The following is a 20,732-nucleotide window of genomic DNA, read 5'->3' as shown; positions in this document are numbered from 1 at the left end:
TGTGCTCATTTAGTTGCTTGGTGTTGGAATTATTTTTCGTTTAGGTAAACATAATTATCATGAGCTTTTAGCTGAGCTTTTTCCCGTTATGTGGGTATGCAGGATGAATATGTTCCTACTCGGGGTGTCAAATTAAACACGATAATGACGTGTTAAAGCAAATTCATTTTAACGCCATTCATTTCTTAAAGCATTAACACAACTTGTGATTTTTAGGTTGTAGCTGGGTCGGTTTTAAAGCTAGTGAAGATCCTGGCATCATATGAAACTAGAAAACCTAAGGAATTCATTACCAACCATGTCATACTAACTTGTCTCGAAGGAGGCTAATAAAGCTCCAAACTTATGCTACATTTTGGTGTTCTCAAATGTTTTCAAACAAAACTTAATCTTGGTCACTTCAACCTCTGATGTCTGAATGTTCTGTCAACGGGTTTATCTTGAGATATCTCTCTGGTATCATTCACACTTGGTTTGTTTTTTCCCCCCTTCAGGCCTAAAGTGTGTAGCAGATGCTGAGCAAATGATCTAAACAAGTGCCAAGCCTTGAATAACAAACAGGTAAGCAGTTTCTTTAAATCCCTTATGAGACAAAATGCCTCCCTAAATCTAATATACAGTTAAAAACAAGGAATACAAGTGTGTGAATAAGGTTTTAATTGGAGTTATAATGAAAAGTGACACATGGCCAGCCGAGTCCAAAAAAAGAGTTGGTTTTATTACAACATGTGAACCACTCATTATCACGTATAGATCAATCTTTATGTATGCATGTTGTCACTATTTGCACAGATAATTGCTGCAAATATTACTTCAAGTTAATCATCTAACTTTATTGGTGTCAGCTAATAGGCAGTTACTGTACAAACATTTACATCTGTATTATACATAATTTACAGGAGTTCAGCGACTGGTACAGTTCAAAGGGAAAGCAGTTTGTTTACATGCGTGCCGTATCTCAGTAAACACTGTATAAAATCTGTTTCATATGTAGTTTTTTTTCATCTCAGTCCCAAACATCCCTGCATATTTTAATAAGCAGAATATTCAAAATGTTACCCTATAAACATGGGATGCAGGAAACAGTAAATGGGGTACAATGATCAAATGTTTCTGTTCCTCATGATCTGTTTCCAGCTTCTCATGATGAGGATGCAAATTTGTGCAGGTCATTGTAAAAATATATGCATGTTTACATGCAAGGACTCAAACATCCGGAATAAGATATTCATTTACAGATTAGCATGTTTGCAAGTGCACTCTCATATCTTTTCAGATAGTCAAAAAGTGCAGCACTTCAGCCCTGTTGCACAGCCTACATGCTGATTACATGCAGATATATGGCTCAGGCTTTAGATTAAAAGGAATAAATAACAAAAAGTAATAATGAACGATTTCAATTAACAGGCTCAGAACTACATATATTCTTTCCTACTCTTAAATACAGAGGAGTAAGATTGTCTCTGCTACAGTACAGTTGGTCACTCTACTTTATTGCTTCCCGACATTTTAAGGGCAATGATTTATTACAGCCTTCATGATGTAATAAAGCAAAGGCAGCCTTTGAACGTCGTAAAAGTTCGGTATTTGAGCTCTGTACTGAACACCCCCAAAGTCAAAGATAATGAAGACTTATTTCTAACACTCTTCAAATTAGCTGCCTTCAACGCAACATTGGGTCAACACACATATATAGGAAAAGAGGCAAAAATAAACCAATTACATCAAGACACTGAAAGTGAGGAGTGCATTATTCACAGCAGCACACTCATCAGTGAGCCGCTCAGTTTGACTCAGTTTACTCATCGTCTTTGCCTGTAATTGCGGGACGTGCTGTCTCTTCTCCTTTTTCGGTTTTCTAAAGGGGATTTGATGTTATTTTGGCTCGGCGCTCAGCGTGGAGGATATCTTCTGTTGAAGTCCAATCTCTCTCCGTGCTAATCTCGAAGTCATTAGCATACATCTCTGGCTATACGCTTTGAAGGCAGCGGCTGCGTATCATTAGATTAAAAAGAACTGAAATGAATCGGCTGTATTTAGTTATATATTTTAAAATCGGAACTATCTTAATCCGATGTCGGAGAAGCATTAAACTACCCAACACAATCACGACCGTTTTCCTTAATGTATCACTTCCCTCCTAATAAATGCAACACTGATGTGTACTTATCTACATTCTTGCATAATTTCTGCTCGTGTATTGTAATCAGGTATGGTGTAACCTAATTAACATGCCATGGAGTTAGACAACTCGGTTAATTCTCACATTAATAACACAGGTAGGACAGTTCACCATGAACCACTTTTTAAAAGTTTGCATAGAAACCTTTAAATCCTGAATAAAGTATTAAAAAGAATATGCTCTTGTAGTTTTTAATTTTGGTCTGACTGACGCTGGCAAAGACACAAAGTCTTTGTCATGCTTCGGGGGGGAAAATGTGTCAAGAAAATCCCCTCAGTCCTGCGTGTCAGTCGATGTACTGTGATAACCATCTGAAACCTTCCCCGTAGCCTTGTTTCTTCAACACGCTGCACATGAAAATCTCCAGCGGCCGGGCGTTCAGCTCCTTCAAAGAGACATTTCCCTGTCGATAACAAAAAAGGAAAAATGGCGTGCCCACACACACATAGAGAGATCATATTATTTCTGTGAATTAGGGTCCATGACGTGCCTACCTTCCCGGTAACTTGACCATCAAGGGCAAAAGCTCCTCTCAGTCCTCCTTCACTGATGGCCTCGGGACGGTCAATTTTATTACCCAGCACCAACACTGGCACATTGACTATGGTCTCGTCTCCGAGGAGAGCCTAGAAATACAAGAGCAGCACAGTCATTATCAATCTGCCGTTAACAGACAGTACCGCGCGGTGGGAAACAGCTTGTAACGGGCGATGTTTAATCTCACGTCGAGTTCAGTCTTGGATTCTGTGAGTCTGTCGTGATCCGCACAGTCTACAAGAAAGACGACTCCGTTCACAGCCGGCAGGTAGTTCTTCCACACTCTTCGAGCTGTCAACAAAGAGAAAACAGTATGTGAATAATAGCTGTCCTTACAGCAATTCAATATGACAAAGAGTCACCTTCTCAGCTTGTAATGCAGCAGTTTTAACTAGGAACTGGTGAGATTAAAAACGGTATCCTTTTATTGTCTCTGTGTACAATCATAAAGTGACACAGGCACTTGCTGCCTTTAAATTTCCATTCAAATGTGATCAATATTTCAAGCTCAGTGGTTCCATCTGAGCTGATTTGAAACTCTAAAAATGTCATTACGCGTCAGCGCTGCGGACGCTAAAGAGACACCATGTCACAGCCACGAGAACTGTGATTGGTCAACTTGCTTCTGTTTTCGCCGACATATTTCAGTAAAGGTTACTGATACCGAAGGCAACATGAAGCGAGTTGACAAAAAGACTCCGTAATCGTATACTTTTCAATTGACAACAACCCTCTCCTCCCTGCAAAATTTCCTTTCATCACAAAATTTATGAAAGAATTTGAACATGACTACTTCTACTGTGGGTGAAGGAAACAATCTGATAATCATCCATGTAGTTTTGTGGTGGCACTACGAGTATCTACAGGTCAATCCTACGCTGGATCTTTCAGAACATGTTGGCTGAGAAGTAAACATCCTGCTCTATGATGTTATATTTCACTAAAATCTACAAAAAGCAGAGAGACAAATATGTGTTTCTATGGTATGTTATTATTGGCAAAAGTGGAGAAAGATCTCACCTTGTACATGTCCGCCCAGATCAAATGTAGTAAATGTCATTCCACCAATTGACAGCTCTTCAGATGCTTTGAGAAAAAGAAGATAAAATTCAGTATTATTAGAGTGATTTTTTGGCCAACACAGTGAGACAACAAGGCTGGAAATAGATAGGTAGATAGATAGGTATAGATGATATCAGGTAGTTCAGCGATATGGCATGTATTGCAAGACAGTCATCTACAATAAATAACAAGGTCTGTGTAACTGAGGATAAAAATATATTCCCAAATAAGTGAAATTATTTTTCAAAAAGAAGGAATCAATAATAATCATACTGTATTCATGTACTGCATAATAAATTATATTTTCTGTATACCCGACTGTATATACAGCCTGTGCTACAATACCCTGTGGTATACAAGTTGGTAACAAGTTGACCCATCTATCATGTCTAACATGTCGACCTAGGATGGCACGCTACAATCTCAATCTTTCCTTACTTGGATGCAGCGTCGGCACGTGTTGGCCAAGTCGGTCATCCTTCAACATGTGTAGGAGTGTTGTTTTACCAGCGTTGTCCAGGCCCAGGAAAATCAGCTTCCCAGACTTTTTGTACAGACCTGGAAGAAATATTTCAGAAATTTCATTGGTGAAATCCAAGTCTTACTTAATCATTTATTAACCAATACAATAACATTCACTCAAGCATTGGGGACTTTACACTTTTACTACCCTGGCTACATTTCAGAAAGAATACTTTATGGCTATAAATTACTTAGTGGTCTGTTTCACACACACAACTATGCATTAGTTTGTGACTTAAATTTTTTTTTTTTATTAAACCCAAGCTGGACCACATACATTTCAATACTGCGCCAACATGTCAATAATTCAACCGTTCCTCAAAGTGATCTACTTTACAGTTGATTAAGTACTGGTGGTATTACTGCCTCTATTAAGTTTCCACCACTTTTAAATCATTGCAAAACTGCACACGGTACTCACCTAAGAACTGTAAAACATTACTAAACCCCCTGTAGATCCAGTCGAACAGAAATGACATCTTGACGGTCTTTGACTGAAACAAGAAAGAGATCAGATCACTATCACATAATACTGCACTGAGTGACCATAAAAAGCACACTTTGCTAATGTATACAGTATGTTATTGTTTGTTTCTATTTTCTATTTTCTAAGCTAGTTGTAGTAGTCTTAGTATACTTATAGTGTATTCTAATATATTCTTTATATTGTGTATACTATAGACATATACTGTATCTCTTGTGTTGATATGTATATTTACTGTGTATTTACTGTTCCGGTGAATTGCCTGGATAACCTGCTGCTGTTACACAAGAATTTCCTAATTTGGGATCAATATAGTACATCTCTCTATCTATCTGTCTATCTATCTATCTATCTATCTGTCTATCTATTGACACTGCATATTGTTGCTCTTGCTTATATTGTATGAAAGCAAGGTGGACACAATATTAAAAACATCCATCAAAATAACGCATTAGAAAATGTGCCATAGAATTGGGTCAACATACATCAAGTAGTATGTTAGTAGTTTATACAAAAACTGATCAGGTAGTATATACTACCTGATCAGATTTTTCTTTGCAGAACAATATACTTTTCCACAGCTGACATTTTGGCAGGAAAATCACAGGCTGCAGTCCATTTAGGTGAGCTGGATCCAGTTGTCCTGGTATTGTGCAGCATGCTGGCTCACTGTCACGGCTAACTGGGACACACAATGGAACTGAGCCATCGTTAACTACATTAGTTTCCCCTGTGCTTTTCCTGCTATGACTAGTCAACATGTCTGCCGTGAGTGCGGTGTGTTATTGCATCATTACATCACACTGGTGTTATAATATATAAACTGGAGAAACTTGTGTTAGGTGGATTATTTCTCTGTTGTTACAACGCTAACTGGCATTGTATTTTACATTGTTGGAAAGCCTGTTTATTTACCTTCACAATGATGTCCAACTTGTAAGGATCATGCATTTGTGGGATGAGCAGCACAGCTGATTATGTAGCAGTGTATTCTCCTGTTGGAATTGACTCTTGTTTTGAGTTGTTTGGTGGATTGGATGATTGAACTCTCTATCAGTAACAAGGAACAAACAAGACATATTGGCTATTTTACACTTTAGTCGTTGAAGTTCATTGCAGGCTTCCTGGTAGCCTTATGAGAATACACTGTTTACCATCGGCAGAGCATTTTGGCAAATTTTTCCTGGGCGCACATAATCAGCTGTGCTGCTCATCCCACAAATGCATGATCCTTACAAGTTGGACATCATTGTGAAGGTAAACAAACAGGCTTTCCAACCATGTAAAATACAATGCCAGTTAGCATTGTAACAACAGAGAAATAATCCACCAAACACAAGTTTCCTAACTATTTTCCCCCCAGTTTTATATGTGACACGACACTGCACATCTGCACCCACACGTGGCAGGTGTCTAGGTAGTAAAATGTGATGTTGACAACACTTCATGGATCATTAAGAGCAAATGTAGCTACCAAAACGTTAGCAGCAGCTAACATTAGCTACAGTCATAGTTAACAACGCTCCTTTCTGCTATATTATTAAATGACAATTACAATAATCAGCAGTGTAATGTGTAAACATATCAAAAACCTTATTGTAGTGTCTGCTGTAGCTTGTTTCAGTGAGCTAGTGAACCCACACCGTCACATGACGCTTCTCTAGCTAGTTAGCATGTTAGCCTAAACCTCTGGTACTTTCTACAGTTTGATGTCATGACAGCGTTTAACGGACTACAGGATGCTCGCAAACTTATATTAGTAACTAATGTCAACAGCGTAATGTGTTTTTATTGTGTCTTTATGTCAGATTGTTAGCAGACTTACCCCTCTCAGCTCTGACAGAGCAGCCTACAGGACAGTAGTATTGCTGGTCTCCTTGGAAACAGTCAATCACACTTCCGCTTCTTCTTCTTCTTCTTCGTGGTTTGTAATTAGAGTCCAGTGTGGTGCAGCAGCGCCCTCATCTGAACAGAAGGTCTACTACCAGCTGCTGTTTTTATTCTTCTTACAAACTCTTTTTAATGGTGTTTTTCCATTGCTAACAGAAGTTTCAACATGTTTGTTTTTTTAAACATACATACAAAAAAATAATGGCATATAAATTCTCTATATGTTTCTTTTAATTCACTTTTTATTGGAGACGCTGACACTTTACATGATCAAGGAATGTAAATGTTTGTAGCACGATGTCATGAGCAGCATGTACTTAAAAGAGTGTTTCCATTTTTTTCTTTTTTTAAGTGTACATATACAATAAACATTGTGCCTATTTTGGGGTACACACCTACAGTAGCAGAGAGGAAAAAAAATAAATAAAAAATCAATCAAATCGGGATCGCATTTAGCTGCGCACAATGTCTAAATAATTGAAAAAAAGTTAAATATATACATATATACATACATACATACCTGCATATACACACAAATATATATATATATATATACATAAACTGTATATGGCAAAAATTACTGTTTGTGCTACAATTTAGTATTAGTGGGTAATATTCTTTTTTAAATAACCAACATCTAGCTTCACTGAGGTACACTCTGGAACTGCAATGTCTCTATGTGGTCAAAGAGGAGTTATATTTTGAAAAATGTAACCGTACACCCATGCAGTGTGTAATCTTTATTTTTTCTAATTTGCTAAAATGAAGAACATCTCTGATCCAAGCCTCATGTCTCATATCAATCGTCTAGTCCAGCAGCTGTTTGGCTTGTCACTATGAAGTCAACTAGTAGGCCCACCAGTGATAGAGGAAGTATTTAGATCCTTTAATTAAGTAAAAGTATGAATACCACACTGTAAAAATACTCTGTCATAAGTAAAGTAAGTGCTGCATTGAAAATGGTACTACCAAACAAGTACTACCAAACTTTTAAATAAAAGTATTAAGTACAATGAGGAAAATGTACTTAAAGTACTAAATGCATTAATGTGAAAGCAGGATTTTACTGTTGTAGTTAGTTGAGGTGGAGCTGATTTTTAACTAGTTTGTATAGGACTGCAACTATTGTTTTCATAATATGTAGATTATTTTCTGGATTTTATTTTGGCAGCTCATTTGATAAAAAAAAAAAAAACAGACCATCATGCAAGCAGGTATGATTTCAGCAGGGAAACAGATAATGTTTTTATCCTGCTAGCTGCATAAGAATAATCAGTTGTAACCATAGTTTCTAACCCCACTGTGAAGGCCTATTGTGCTTATTGAAGCTTATTGTTTAATAGCAGACTACAGAAGCATCCCATGGGGCTTATCCACCTTTATTAAAGACTAATTTGGACTGTTAAGTAGCTATTACATTTTAGGAACACTAAATACATAATTTATTAGAATGGCCCATAGGCATTAATGCAATTAGTTGTATGTCCACATGAATTATTGGATGGAGGAGTGCACAGAAATAGGTTGTTTTATTTCAAAGATTACAGACAGAGCATGACTTCTTTTCAGGAGACCATTATGCACTTGAGATCCATATTCTGTAACCTCACGCCAATGTGATAATGACAATATGTAGTAATGGCAATAAAATCAATACAAGATTTAGTGTAGTTTATTGTAATGTTCTGTCAAGCCTGAAATTATAGGCAACTATACAATATCTTATGTCACGATCACACAACAAGCAGTTTTGACATTCAAGTTTGAACAAGAAGAAAGAAAATCACTGCTCCGATGTGTTGAAGGTGGAAAGAATGAAGGTTTCTGCTCAGGAGTTTCCTCTTACTTCTCATAGTAGAACCATTTGTCGACTGAAAAAACAAAATCAAGTGTATGGGATTTACATCGAGTAACAAGAGTGATTAGCTGCAATAAAACAAATCAATGTACAAACACCCACCTGAACTTGGAATGGGATCTTCAGCTCCAAAAGCACACGCCTGTAAGAGTTAATGGTGTTAATTTTGCTTTACAAATGCGCCTTGTAGGTCATGAGGAATACAGGTGTGCAGCTTCGATGTTTTGGACTCATTAAATGCTGTGAGAAACCGTGTTGTTCGTATGTGAAATGCTGGTTTCTGTTTGAACTAAAAACCCTGACGTTGCCAAATGAATCAATTGGAGTCACCAATGATCCTATTTTTTTTGTCTAGGTTCTTTGTGTGTTACCAAGTGATACAGCACACTGTTATGTTGTTTATCATCTGTAGTCTCATAAAGGAAGGGATTAAGCCTGTTACATGAATTTGAAAATGAAAACAGACTTACAGACTTAACCACAGCCTCTGCGTCCCCGGCAGAGCAGCAGAACGGACTATCTGAGACACTGGTGTTCATGCTGATTTAATGAAAGAGATAAAAAAAAAAGGAATAATGTTTAGAAAGGCATGCATTCACAACATTTTATCTGCAGTAAGAAGGTATTTAACAGTCCATTAACTGAGCAGCTACAGTGTTATATTATGTTGTGTAACAGGATTATAATTTAGTTGATTCAAACTCTTCTCCTCAGCGTTCTGTCAACTTTCACTCAGTTTGATAAGGAAATATCACTAATATCATGTGTCACATCATATAGCCTACTACTGTTTGCAAAATGGAGCATAAGTACTCACCAATTTAACTCGCCAGCATCGGTCCTCTTGGAAACCAGTGCCTTCCAAAACTCGTTGGTGCTCTTGACTGTTTTAATGGCAAAGTCCTGGAAAACACAATATTTATTCAAAATAACCAAAATATAGATTTCCCTCATCTCCTTACTCCAAGAAAGCATCAATATATCAGGTACAAATAAAGTACATATGTTTAACAATCTAAAAAACATTTTACATCTCTGAAAATGTTTAATTACGTTAATATAAATTGTTTTCATTTGTTAGATACCAGATACAGATACAAAAACTGTTAAATCAATAACCTAAAGTTTAAAAACATGTCCTAACAATTTCAAAATACAGCACAAATATGTACCCTGTCCTTGAACTCTCCGTTGAAAGCAAACTGGTTTTCAGGTTTCCCATCTGGGACTTTGTATCTTTTGAACCAATCAACAGTCTCCTCCAGGTATCCAGGCTTAAGTCGTCTTACGTCATCAATATCTGCAGCAAATCAACAACAAATGAGAACATATGAGGCCATAATTGTAGCAAAACTATTTGCAAATGTATGTGGAGCGTTTATGTAACTGTATCACAATCCGTTTGTGCATAATCAGATTTGTAAATGTGTAGACAAACCTGTAAACGCATACATAAATATGTATCATTGGCTGAAAAGTCTATCAGCCTACATAGCACCAGACGGCGTCTAAAGTTCAGAGTAGCTTGTGTACCTGATGGCAGATTTTCTTCTCTCTCTGCTGCAGGTTATTCATACCGTTAAAGTCGTTGGCTTCAGGGTCCTCAATATTGATCACAATGACCTTCCAGTCTGTTTCACCCTCATCGATCAGAGCCAGAGTTCCCAACACCTTCACCTTGATTATTTCCCCTCGAGAGCACACCTGAAAATCGAAGGCATTTTTGGAAAAAACTGCACACAGTTGAATTTTCTCCCTAAAGCCCCTTTAATCAGAACTGTACCTTATTCCCTATGTCACATATATCAATAGGATCATTGTCTCCGCAGCATCCTGTGTCGCTGTCCTTGTGGTTGGGGTCTTCCCACGTCTGTGAAAAGAGAAAGCTCATGTTTGATGGAGCGGAGACATGGACTGGTTTCCTGTATTTAGAATATGATCTGAGTAGGACTTACCTGTGGAATAGCTCCATAATTCCAGATGTAGCCTTTGTGAGGAAACACATTCGCCACATAACGAAGATTCCCCTTCTTCATATCTTGTTTCAGTGGATTGAGAGGATCTTTGGTGGCAATCTGATAAACAGATGGCCAAAAAACAGTTACATCAACTCACTAAAAACAGAAGGAAGCACTGACCCTCATTGTGGTCACTGTATTATTAAAAATCATAATTAACTGGATTAAAAAACAAAAAAACAACATATTGACTAAAACATTATAGGCTATTTTATTGTATTATCATTATTTGATAGTGTCATGATAAAACATCAATAAGTCATCATTGTGTATCAAATCCTGAGATTAAAAGTATCTCTTATGTCATGACATAAAATTCTTATTTACACATTTGACTTATTTTTACAACATTTTCAGTTTATAAACTGAATATTAGGAGGGATACATTAACATAATACATTAATACAGTGATAATTTGCTTATATATGCATATACAGATATAGTATATACCTCCATCTTTGCATTTGTCCATCTTGGAACCTCTATAACGGCGTGAAAGATATTCTGCAAGATGATCAGAAATACAGTTTTGTTAAAACAAGGTTGAATTCTCTTTTTCTGTTTTAATATGAAACTTATTTTACTAAAACCTACTTAACAGTGATTATAGACTTAAATACAAGCCAAAGCTTTGCAGCACTATAGTATATCTATACAAACCCCAAACGTGAAGGAATGTCTGATGTATACAGTATACTATGTGTCCCTAAAAACATTAGACATTCATCCATTACCAATGGGATAGTATGACTAGAAAAGTGTGTGTGCCATAGATAAGTGACTTATTGCAGATATAACACTGAAATGGAGGGACAACAGCAGTATACTTTTGTATAAAACATATTTTTCTCAACCGGAGCACTCTCTTTTTGATATAAATGCCCAATAGAGTGATTTTACGGTGCCAATGTCTGCCTGAACTAAAGGTCAGTTACTAAAGGTTTGTTTCTAAAGTCAGTTAAGGTAGCACACTGACTATGGTCCCCAGGTGGTACACGGAAAAGCATATGTCCACCAGTGCAGACAACTTGACGATTGGCACTAGTGTTGGTAACTCAAGTGTTGCATCTAGGGTCATTTTGGTCATGTGTATAGTACATCATTATACTTTTGAAACTACAAATAGAAGGTGCACAACAATTGACTTGCAAGAAAATGTATTTTAATGATCATGTATACAAGCAGTACAGCCACAGCAACAAGCTTTCATCGTCCAAAAAGCACAAATACAGCTCTACTTTTTAAAAGAAAAACTGTGTGACACATGATGCTCACCTCTGCTTCATTTGCGTAGATGGGGATGTCATGGAACGGAGAGATGTATTTGCCCTCAGAGTTTTCTATGCAAAGGAGTAATGCAATTTTATCTCTTATTATTTAAAAAATTCAACATTATACGATACGATACAACTTTATTGGAAATTTACATACAGGTTAAACATACAGTTACACATATGACACTTTTCGTAGAAAACACATTCAAACTGTTATGACAATTAAACATATCCCATCACACCCCCTGGATTCCGATCTTATTAAGCAGCACACTGATTCCGGTTTAGCAACAGGATAGACTGACGTATAAAAGGGTTCTCCTGCCTGTTGCGTTTAAATGAAGTAAGAAAGTAAATGTGCTGCTGAATCTTCTTACAAATAAATACTATACGAGGAAAGAGTCCATGGTAGAGTGGCATCTATCATAACACCCTACTACAGAGGTTGAGATCCATTCATAAAGCTCTACAATTACTCATCAATGCAGCTACAGTTACAGTATTACACTCCAACTCTCCACCACAGCACACAAACTAATTCATTCAAAGAGCTGCTTACTGAAAAACACCCGGTAGTCCTGGGTGTTGGGTCTGCCCCTCTCCTCGATGGTAACGCTCATGTCTGTTGTTGCTTTCAAACTCTCCCACTGTGGTCTGTGCACTAATCCAGGATCCTCTAAGAGCTGTCAGGGAGGCAGTCATTGAGACAGAAGGAGCAGGCATGCGCACTGCTTTAAGCCTAGAGAGACCTGACAACTATATGCATGTTACAACAGGAAGTGTAAAGGCCAAACAGAGCTGTATGTTCCTGTATTACTGAATTCTAATCACATCCATTATTGGCATCTGTAGCCCTAAACTAATCCCCACCCCTTATTCTCCACGGCTGCCACATGCATTCTGCGGCCTGGGTGTGAAGTTTCTTTACCTTCTTTGCGTGTGCAGTGATTTGTTGTTGTAAGCTGTGGCTCTTGAGAGCTCTATTCAGACGTAAACAGATGGAGCTGACTGGCGTTAGCTGTAAACCAATTAACAGTGCAGGATTAGGTGGTGTGCCCACGATGTGACTTCTGGAGTTTCACTGGAACTATTTGATAACACACTTACGGGCCTATTTTTAGAAACATCATGTATTTTGATGAAAATGGACATGCACTTACAGGCTTTAGGTAGCCTTCCATTTTTTTTTTTACAGTGCATCCTGACAGCACGGTATTTCAACAAGCACTAACACACTTGCATGTTTTGATTTGCGATCCAGTAAATTCCTGTTAGATAATGAGAAGTCTCACTCAGATCTGTAGCCTACAGCTGAAGAAAAAGGGCTTTATCAGCTCCGTAGGTCTGCTCGTAGCAACAGGAGCATGGTGCCTGCACCACCCACAGGTACAGGCCCACTCACGTAGCTCAGTGATCTTTAAAGACACACACGCACACATCTTATAATATGCAAACTCGAAACAGTCTTTAAACATGCAGCATGGAGCAGCTGAGCATGCAAATGCACATTTTCTCCACTCTGGCTTCCACAGATGTCACGCTACACACATGTCTAAGTCTGTAAATGCCTGTATACTCCTTTTTATAAATGCACCTATGTTGTGGTGGGTCGCATAGCTGCAGCACAGACTCACATATGCACATTTATAATCAGTGTTCAGTGGAAATTGTCAGAGTAAGGTGTATAATTGCATTGATTTAATATATGATACAGTGTATAGCTACTAGAGAAGCTAATTTGCCTTTTGCATCATTGCAGATAGGTTAAGGACATATATAGCACACTAAATGCGTTGCCATCTTTGCTGTAAGTGTGTCTGTGCAGTTTTTTGAGAGTGAAAAAATGACCATATTGCGGGGAGGTCTGACAAACTGCTGATCATGTTCAGGTGTTGAAACGATACTGTTAATTAAAAAACATGTTATATTTTATTTCAGTTTTGCTATAGCTACTTTTTCAACAATCATATTGTGTATTTATAGCAGTTTAGGGCTGCAACTAACGGTTGTTTTCATTGACGATTAATCTGTCGATTATTTTCTCAACTAATCGATTTGTTGTTTGGTCTATAAAATTACAGAAAAATGTGGATGAGTGTTTCCCAAAGCCCAAGATGACATCCTCAAATGTCTTGTTTTGTCCACAACTCAAAGATATTCGGTCTACTGTCACAGAGGAGTCAAGAAACCAGAAAATAATCACATTTAAGAAGCTGGAAACAGAGATTTTGACTATTTTTTCTTGACTCAAACTGATTAATCGCTTAACAAAATAGTTGGAGATTAATTAGTTGACAACTAATCGATTGATCATTGCAGCTACACAATATATATATTGTAATATAGTCTATAATTGTAGTGTTTTTTAGATCAAATGATTAACAAGGAGCTGATTGTTTGGAGAAATTGTACCGTATTTAAACTAAAACCCTAAAAAAATGTAAATGACCGTATAGTTTTCCTCTGGTTTATAGATGATTAAGAGTCAATACAAGGTCACAGCCTGGGCAGCAGAGGAGTCACGTGACGCTGTAAGCCGGCCGCCGTGCTAAATATTTCTCTTGGTCAGAATCCGGCATCCCTCACATAAAATAGTCAAATTTAAAAATATTTATACAAAAAAAGGATTGTGAGTCCCTCACACATCATGACGATACCTCGCTCTTCTTGCTCTTCTGTGGTTGATATGAACACAGTGAACATCTTATACAACTTATGGGTGATCCAGACTCAGCAGTGTTGCTATTTAAAGAATTCTTGAAAAGCCTGAGTGTGGATCAGCCTCTGTCACCTGCAGCCTCTACTACAGATGGAGGCTTTAAGAGATCTATGTGTGCTTTATCTGTAAATCACGTCTCAGTGGTGCCTCCAGCTCGCTTCCAGTGATCAGATAGTTTCAGAATACTTTGCTCGTCTCTCCAATCGATTTTGTACTCTGTTTTCTGTTATGAGTGTAGATCTCTGTGCAGCAGCCTGAGGCCGAACTACAGGAGAACATGTTGCTACTGTTTTAATAGTGTTAAACCCGTTCTTTATGTCTAAATACAAAAATGTGAGATTCTCCGCTTTTTAATTTGCCAAATCGTCCCCCTAACTATATCTGTACCCCAGCCCACCCTGCTATCTTGCAAATTTGTATAACCATATTTGTCTTTTATGGCTGTAAATGTGAACCTTAATAACTTTCTAATAAAACAAAACAATTAGTTCATCAACAGAAAATTTATTGGCAGCTATTTAAAGGGACAGTGTGTAGAATTTGGCCGCATCGAGTGGTGTGGTTGTAGATTGCAACCAACCCCTCCACTCACTCCTCCCTTTCCAAGACTGCGGTAACGTGAGCCGCCAAGTGCAAAACCGTGGTAACGCCGTTCGCCTCGCTCAGAGGTCGTCCTTAAAATAATAACACTACTTTAGGTCCAACGGAGGTCAGACGGCGGCTGGCGGTACCACGGTTTTGCACTCTTTGGCTCACGTTACCGCAGTTTCGCAAGCGTGTCGGAGAACTACAGTGGCCTTCAGGTAACGTAAAAACCTGAAAGGCTCTCTCTAGAGTCAGCGTTTGGTTTATCCGTTCTACTGTAGAAACTAACGAAAACACAACGATTCTTAGTTTCAGGTGATTAAACACCAATGAAAACATAGTTATGAATATTATATTCCAATTCTGCTAATAGATCCCATGAAATGTTTCACACTGTTCCTTTAATAACCAATTAATAATTTGCCAAAAACACACACTGGTTCCAGCTTCTCAAATGTGATGATTAGCTGCTTCTTTCTCTTTTATATCGTTGTAAACAGATTATGGATATGGGACTGTTGGTCGGAAAAAACAAGATACTTAGAAGACATCATCATGGGTATTTTTGACTATTTTACGACCGTTTTTCTTAGCATAAACAATGATTAATTTGAGAAAATAATTGTCAGGCATATTGAAAATGAACATAATCATTAGCAGCAGTCCTAAATAAAACAGTATAACTGAACTTTACGTCAGGGAACACTTCTGTAAGCCATCATGTGTTGTCTAACAAAATTCATCTAACATAATCTCGGCGATGAATCTGTCACCCAGTGAAAAATAATGACACAGCAAGACCGCATAGTTTTCAGTGCATAATTTAGTTGAATAAAAACTTTTTTATTCTATCAAAAGTAATAAATAAGTCATGAAAAGTCTATAAAGATGTATAAGGTTTATAAAGATGAATTGATTTCATCTCCAAACAGCAACTTCAGCTCTTTGTAGTTCATACAGAGAGGACAAAGTAAAGGCTGCTTGGTGTGGTTGCCAGCGGGAGTGAAAACCTCAATTAAAGAAGATATCATCTTTAATTACACACCTCCGTTTTCTTGTTTCTTGTAAACCCATTGTGATATCTTAAGTTCAATATCTTCAAGTATTATGTTTCCTCATCTCCAAGGCTACCGAAAGCATCCAAATGAAGTAGTTAAAAGGCACACAGCATGCAGTCCATAGGTGGGTAAATAAAACAGATTTTAGGACTCTGTTTCAAAATTGTGAGGAGATTGCAGAGCGTGTTGAGTGTTTGAGTCCAAAGGGTTCGACTTCACGTTGAGCCACTTCAGTGCCGGCATGTCGGACAACTTCTCCACTGGTATTTCTGTGGAACAAAATAAAAAAAGAGTAAACTTAAGATCAAGCCATATAAGAAAATACAACCCCTTGTGTTAATATATTATTATTATTACCGGTGATGCTATTTTCCTCCAGGTTAATCCTCTCCAGTGAGGCTATTTCAGTAATCTTATCAGGGAAGATGGAGAAGCTGTTATTAGCCAGATTGATGCAGGTCAAATGCTCCATCCCTCCCACGGCGTCAGGCAGTTTGGTGAGAACATTTCCTCGCAGGTCCAATTCTGCAAACATATTTCAAGACAAGGGAGTAAATCGAGGAGTCGCTTGTCTGCTCTTCCGTCAACATTTGTGAGGTGAACAAGCATGTGAGATTAACAACTTCTTGAAGATTGAGTCCATGAATCAAATGACTGCTGTGTTATTATCCACTATACCTCTCAGCTGAGGGAAGGTTGAGAAGACCTTGCTGGAAACGGACTTCAATTCATTGTCAGCCAGAGTGATAACGCGGATGTTATCTGAGACACTCCTCAGGACCTTGAACACACCGTCTGGGAAGGAAATGAGCTTGCAGTTTGACAGATCTGCAGAGAAGAAGGAGATGATTATGAGATTATGAGGAATTAACGCAGAAGGGGAATGTTGAATATCTATAATTAACACACAAATGTGTGATTTAAAGTTATTTGAGCAGACTATTTTAAGCCTCTGCCACCACCTGCTGGTGAAATATAGCATCAACCAGAATATTGAATCAGGGCTGTTCATTCAAACAGCAGGAAGAGGGAAAGATGTGTGAAGGGAGTTTTACCTAATGTGTCTTTCCCATCCTCGACGGTTTCATTAACCCTCCGGGCCACGTTTGCGACTGCCTCAGCCATCTTTCTGCTGTAATTGTTCCTAAGGGAAACATTATACTTTTATGCATGAGATGTATGACAGCCAAATACTAATCACAGTAACTAATAATGATAGTATATTATTACAAATGTATCCAGCTTCATGCAATTACCACACTTGACAATGAGTCAATGTGAACTTTGTGCTGTGTGTATTCTTAGGCTTTGGTTATATTAAACACATCATATGTGACAGAATCAAAAATATATATTTTTTTATTTATCACCAGAGTAATAGGATCCTATTAGTAACTAAAGGAAATAAATCAATTAGCTTTCTCTGAGTAAATATTTTCTGTAAATTGACATTAATATTTCCTGAGAGACATACTGATATCATTCATGTATGTAAGTACAAAGCAAAAAATACCCTTCACTGTACGAGCCTTCATTCAAATGTTTAAGGTTTTCGAAAGTTAAGTAAAAGTAGTAAATGCAACAAGAAATACGCCTACAATTGGAGATCATAAAAATCCCCAAAATTGGAGGTAATTTGTAAATGTCATCAATAAATAACTCGTCCTCAACAAAATAATCTATTGTAAAGAATGACAATCCCCAAAATGTTGGGGATTTTTATGCTTTCAGATCAGTTAAAGGATTACAAAGCAATACCCTGTGAAACTGTTAATGCAAGCAGAGGTGGAAGTAGTATTCAAATCTTTTACTCAAGTAAAAGTAGCAATATTACAGTGTAAAAACACTGGTTATACAAGCAAAAGTCCTGCATTCAAATCCTTACTTATGTAAAAGTAGCCTACCAAAGTATTAGCATAAAAATGTGGCCTTAAAGTACCAAAAGTAAAAGTATTCATTATGCAGAATGGCTCATTTCAGAATGATATATATTATATTACTGGATTTAATGTGTACATCACTTTAATGTTGCAGCTGGTAAAGGTGGAGCAAATCTCAATGACTTTATATGCTGCTGGGTATCTTAATCTTTATAGATATTTAAATCAATATCCTTCTCACAAACACTAACCATACACTTCCACGCAACACACACACACATTTGTCTTTTTTTATATATTTACTGTATTGTTATTGTTGTTATTATATATATATTGTCCTAATTGTTTTGTTATCACTATTATGTAGTCATATTATTTATTTATATTAATCTTGTCTCTAGGTGGAAGCTTCAGATCAGCACAGTGGATTTTTTGCTTCTTCCTGCACTGTATATTATTCATTTATTTTGTTGTTATGTTGTATAGTCTTAAATTGTGCAAAACAAATAAACAATCTTAATCTATAATAATACATATTCATTCTTTTTTTTTATATTGTGTATTGATAATCTGACTCTACAAAGTAACTAGTAACTAAAGCTGCCAGATAAAGGTAGTAAAAAGTACAGTATTTGTAGGCTTAGTAGAAAGTAGGCTTAGCATTAATAAAATGGTAAATACTCAAGTATAGTTCAAGTAACGTGGAACAACCCTGAATTTGAATGGGAAATCTGATTAAATCAGTCAAAGCGGTCGTTATACAAATGTTATAAAGGGAGAAAGTTTCCCAAACATTAAAACACACGTTAGTGAAGTAAAACAGTAAGGCTTAATTATTCATGTTACATATAGGCCTACTTTTGGTAAACGTAACTTAACGCTTAAACCAAGGTGGGGCTGGGTAATGCTCATATTTCCTACCTCTATATGTGAACGTGAAGTATATAGTAAGATAATATAAGATAAGCTTTAGCACTACAGCAGCTCTACAGTACTGGACTAATACACAGGCAGTCTGTTGAGCTATACATAGACATTATTTTATTAATGATTCATTAAACCCACACCAGGATAGGAAGAGACTTACCCAAACTAGAGGCTACTGTTACAGGTTACAGAGCCTGGCAGCTGCCTCTGTGTATTTTTAGCTCCAGTTTGGGCAGTTCATTGATTGTTCCCCCTATTCATGAGGAAGGTAAGACTAGCAACACTTCATAATAGTAACGTTAAACAAGCTTTGTAGAAGTCTGTGTTGTTTTTAGCGACATTTAGTGTAACAGTTAGCTAGTAAGTAAAGGAATATGCTAGCTATGCTACTATTAGCAAACTTCTTCTTCTTCTCTCAGTTTCTGGTAGAACGCAACCAACTTTAAGGTGCATACCGCCACCTACTGTTCAGCACTGTGTGTAACATCAGGTCATTTTACACATTACTGCTACTCTTAAACTCTACACACCAATCCTGTGTCTCTTAAGAACATTAATAGAACATTAATAGAACATTAATAGTGAACATTAATAATGAACATTAATAGTGAACATTAATAGAACATTAATAGTGAATATTAATAGAACATTAATAATGAACATTAATAGAACATTAATAGTGAACATTAATAGAACATTAATAGTGAATATTAATAGAACATTAATAGAACATTAATAGAACATTAATAATGAACATTAATAGTGAACATTAATAGTGAATATTAATAGAACATTAATAGTGAATATTAATAGAACATTAATATAACATTAATAATGAACATTAATAGAACATTAATAGTGAATATTAATAGAACATTAATAGTGAACATTAATAGAACATTAATAGTAATATTAATAGAACATTAATAGTGAACATTAATAGAACATTAATAATGAACATTAATAGTGAACATTAATAGTAATATTAATAGAACATTAATAGTGAACATTAATAGAACATTAATAATGAACATTAATAGTGAACATTAATAGTGAATATTAATAGTGAACATTAATAGTGAATATTAATAGAACATTAATAGTGAACATTAATAATGAACATTAATAGAACATTAATAGTTGCCTTCCTGGTGCCTTCAACCCCTTCACCCTCTGTTCCCAGTATCCCCATCAAATCCCAGTCCTGTCCCTCCTCTCTGACTTGTAGTCTTTGTCTTTCAGCCTCATACTTTTTACAGTGAATTAGGATATGCTGCACATTTTCTTTAACACCACAATCCCCACACTTGTCGCTCTTCCTTCTCCCCATTAAAGCCAAAGTGCTATTAAGACCTGTGTGATCCAGTCTGAGTATTGTTGTGATGATTTCCTCCCTTCTGTTCCTTTCTTTATATTTCTTTGTTATGGCCCCTTTTAAAAAGGTATGAAGAAAGGGCAAGAAGGACATACTTTTTTTCTATGCTTCTTTACTTTTAATATCTCTCTGAATATATTTTGAATTTAGACTTTTATCCACATACATATTTGCCTGTGAGACTGACATTAGGAAGTTAAATGTTGTCTTACCTCTGAGTCCTGGTCAACTAGTTTCCAGTTTGATGAGTTTGACCACTGCCATGGTTATCATGACTCTGGCAAATTCCTGGTTAGTCAGAGTATTTTCAAAAGGATTTGAATACAATGAGCTCTCTGGCCTCAGACGAATGAATAGTTTA

General features: G+C 36.8%; 3 protein-coding genes across 5 annotated transcripts; all 3 read right to left on the bottom strand.

Annotated features, from left to right (window-relative positions):
• Positions 1-693: 693 nt before the first annotated feature.
• Positions 694-6,697, bottom strand: sar1aa (secretion associated, Ras related GTPase 1Aa). 2 transcript variants are annotated; one of them, XM_074619752.1, is made up of 8 exons: positions 6,613-6,659; positions 5,703-5,837; positions 4,725-4,797; positions 4,220-4,339; positions 3,740-3,805; positions 2,907-3,010; positions 2,677-2,808; positions 694-2,585 (listed from the first exon to the last, which is right to left on the bottom strand). In XM_074619752.1, exons 2-8 carry the CDS (start codon positions 5,736-5,738, stop codon positions 2,469-2,471), a joined length of 648 nt encoding a protein of 215 aa, XP_074475853.1. In that variant the 5' UTR covers positions 5,739-5,837; positions 6,613-6,659; the 3' UTR covers positions 694-2,468. The 2 variants fall into 2 exon arrangements, with proteins under 2 accessions (XP_074475853.1, XP_074475854.1); XM_074619753.1 differs by lacking the exon at positions 5,703-5,837 and having other exon boundaries at positions 6,613-6,697.
• A 1,490-nt stretch (positions 6,698-8,187) lies between these two features.
• On the bottom strand, positions 8,188-12,545 carry ppa1a (inorganic pyrophosphatase 1a). The gene is made up of 11 exons (XM_074619435.1): positions 12,387-12,545; positions 11,829-11,893; positions 11,004-11,057; positions 10,491-10,610; positions 10,319-10,405; positions 10,113-10,239; positions 9,708-9,835; positions 9,353-9,438; positions 9,006-9,075; positions 8,638-8,677; positions 8,188-8,548 (listed from the first exon to the last, which is right to left on the bottom strand). The coding sequence occupies exons 1-11, from the start codon at positions 12,445-12,447 to the stop codon at positions 8,520-8,522; spliced, it is 867 nt and encodes a 288-aa protein (XP_074475536.1). The 5' UTR covers positions 12,448-12,545; the 3' UTR covers positions 8,188-8,519.
• A 3,391-nt stretch (positions 12,546-15,936) lies between these two features.
• On the bottom strand, positions 15,937-20,647 carry lrrc20 (leucine rich repeat containing 20). Of its 2 annotated transcripts, none has more exons than XM_074620218.1 (5): positions 20,584-20,647; positions 17,245-17,333; positions 16,868-17,017; positions 16,547-16,714; positions 15,937-16,458 (listed from the first exon to the last, which is right to left on the bottom strand). In XM_074620218.1, exons 2-5 carry the CDS (start codon positions 17,312-17,314, stop codon positions 16,334-16,336), a joined length of 513 nt encoding a protein of 170 aa, XP_074476319.1. In that variant the 5' UTR covers positions 17,315-17,333; positions 20,584-20,647; the 3' UTR covers positions 15,937-16,333. The 2 variants fall into 2 exon arrangements, with proteins under 2 accessions (XP_074476319.1, XP_074476318.1); XM_074620217.1 differs by lacking the exon at positions 20,584-20,647 and adding an exon at positions 19,157-19,412.
• Between the last annotated feature and the right edge of the window lie 85 nt (positions 20,648-20,732).

Source organism: Sebastes fasciatus, chromosome 20 (assembly GCF_043250625.1).
Source record: "Sebastes fasciatus isolate fSebFas1 chromosome 20, fSebFas1.pri, whole genome shotgun sequence".
In the NCBI taxonomy this organism is placed as follows: Eukaryota; Metazoa; Chordata; class Actinopteri; order Perciformes; family Sebastidae; genus Sebastes; species Sebastes fasciatus.
The sequence above is the reverse complement of the archived record's forward strand: the minus strand, read 5'-3'. Positions and strand labels throughout refer to the sequence as shown.

What these genes read in the sequence shown, in the direction of transcription:
- ppa1a (XM_074619435.1), bottom strand. Translation starts at nt 12,447, where the DNA reads ATGAGCGTTACCATCGAGGAGAGGGGCAGACCCAACACCCAGGACTAC. An exon ending in GGACAAATGCAAAGATGGAG is followed by an intron (nt 10,611 to 11,003) that starts GTATATACTATA and finishes TCTGTTTATCAG; the next exon opens with ATTGCCACCAAAGATCCTCT. An exon ending in CAGAGGCTGTGGTTAAGTCT is followed by an intron (nt 8,678 to 9,005) that starts GTAAGTCTGTTT and finishes TAACTCTTACAG; the next exon opens with GCGTGTGCTTTTGGAGCTGA.
- lrrc20 (XM_074620218.1), bottom strand. Translation starts at nt 17,314, where the DNA reads ATGGCTGAGGCAGTCGCAAACGTGGCCCGGAGGGTTAATGAAACCGTC. An exon ending in AACCTTCCCTCAGCTGAGAG is followed by an intron (nt 16,715 to 16,867) that starts GTATAGTGGATA and finishes ATATGTTTGCAG; the next exon opens with AATTGGACCTGCGAGGAAAT. An exon ending in GGAGGAAAATAGCATCACCG is followed by an intron (nt 16,459 to 16,546) that starts GTAATAATAATA and finishes TTTGTTCCACAG; the next exon opens with AAATACCAGTGGAGAAGTTG.
- sar1aa (XM_074619752.1), bottom strand. Translation starts at nt 5,738, where the DNA reads ATGCATGATCCTTACAAGTTGGACATCATTGTGAAG. An exon ending in AGTTGGACATCATTGTGAAG is followed by an intron (nt 4,798 to 5,702) that starts GTAAATAAACAG and finishes TTCTTGTTTCAG; the next exon opens with TCAAAGACCGTCAAGATGTC. An exon ending in AATCCAAGACTGAACTCGAC is followed by an intron (nt 2,809 to 2,906) that starts GTGAGATTAAAC and finishes TTGTATTTCTAG; the next exon opens with GCTCTCCTCGGAGACGAGAC.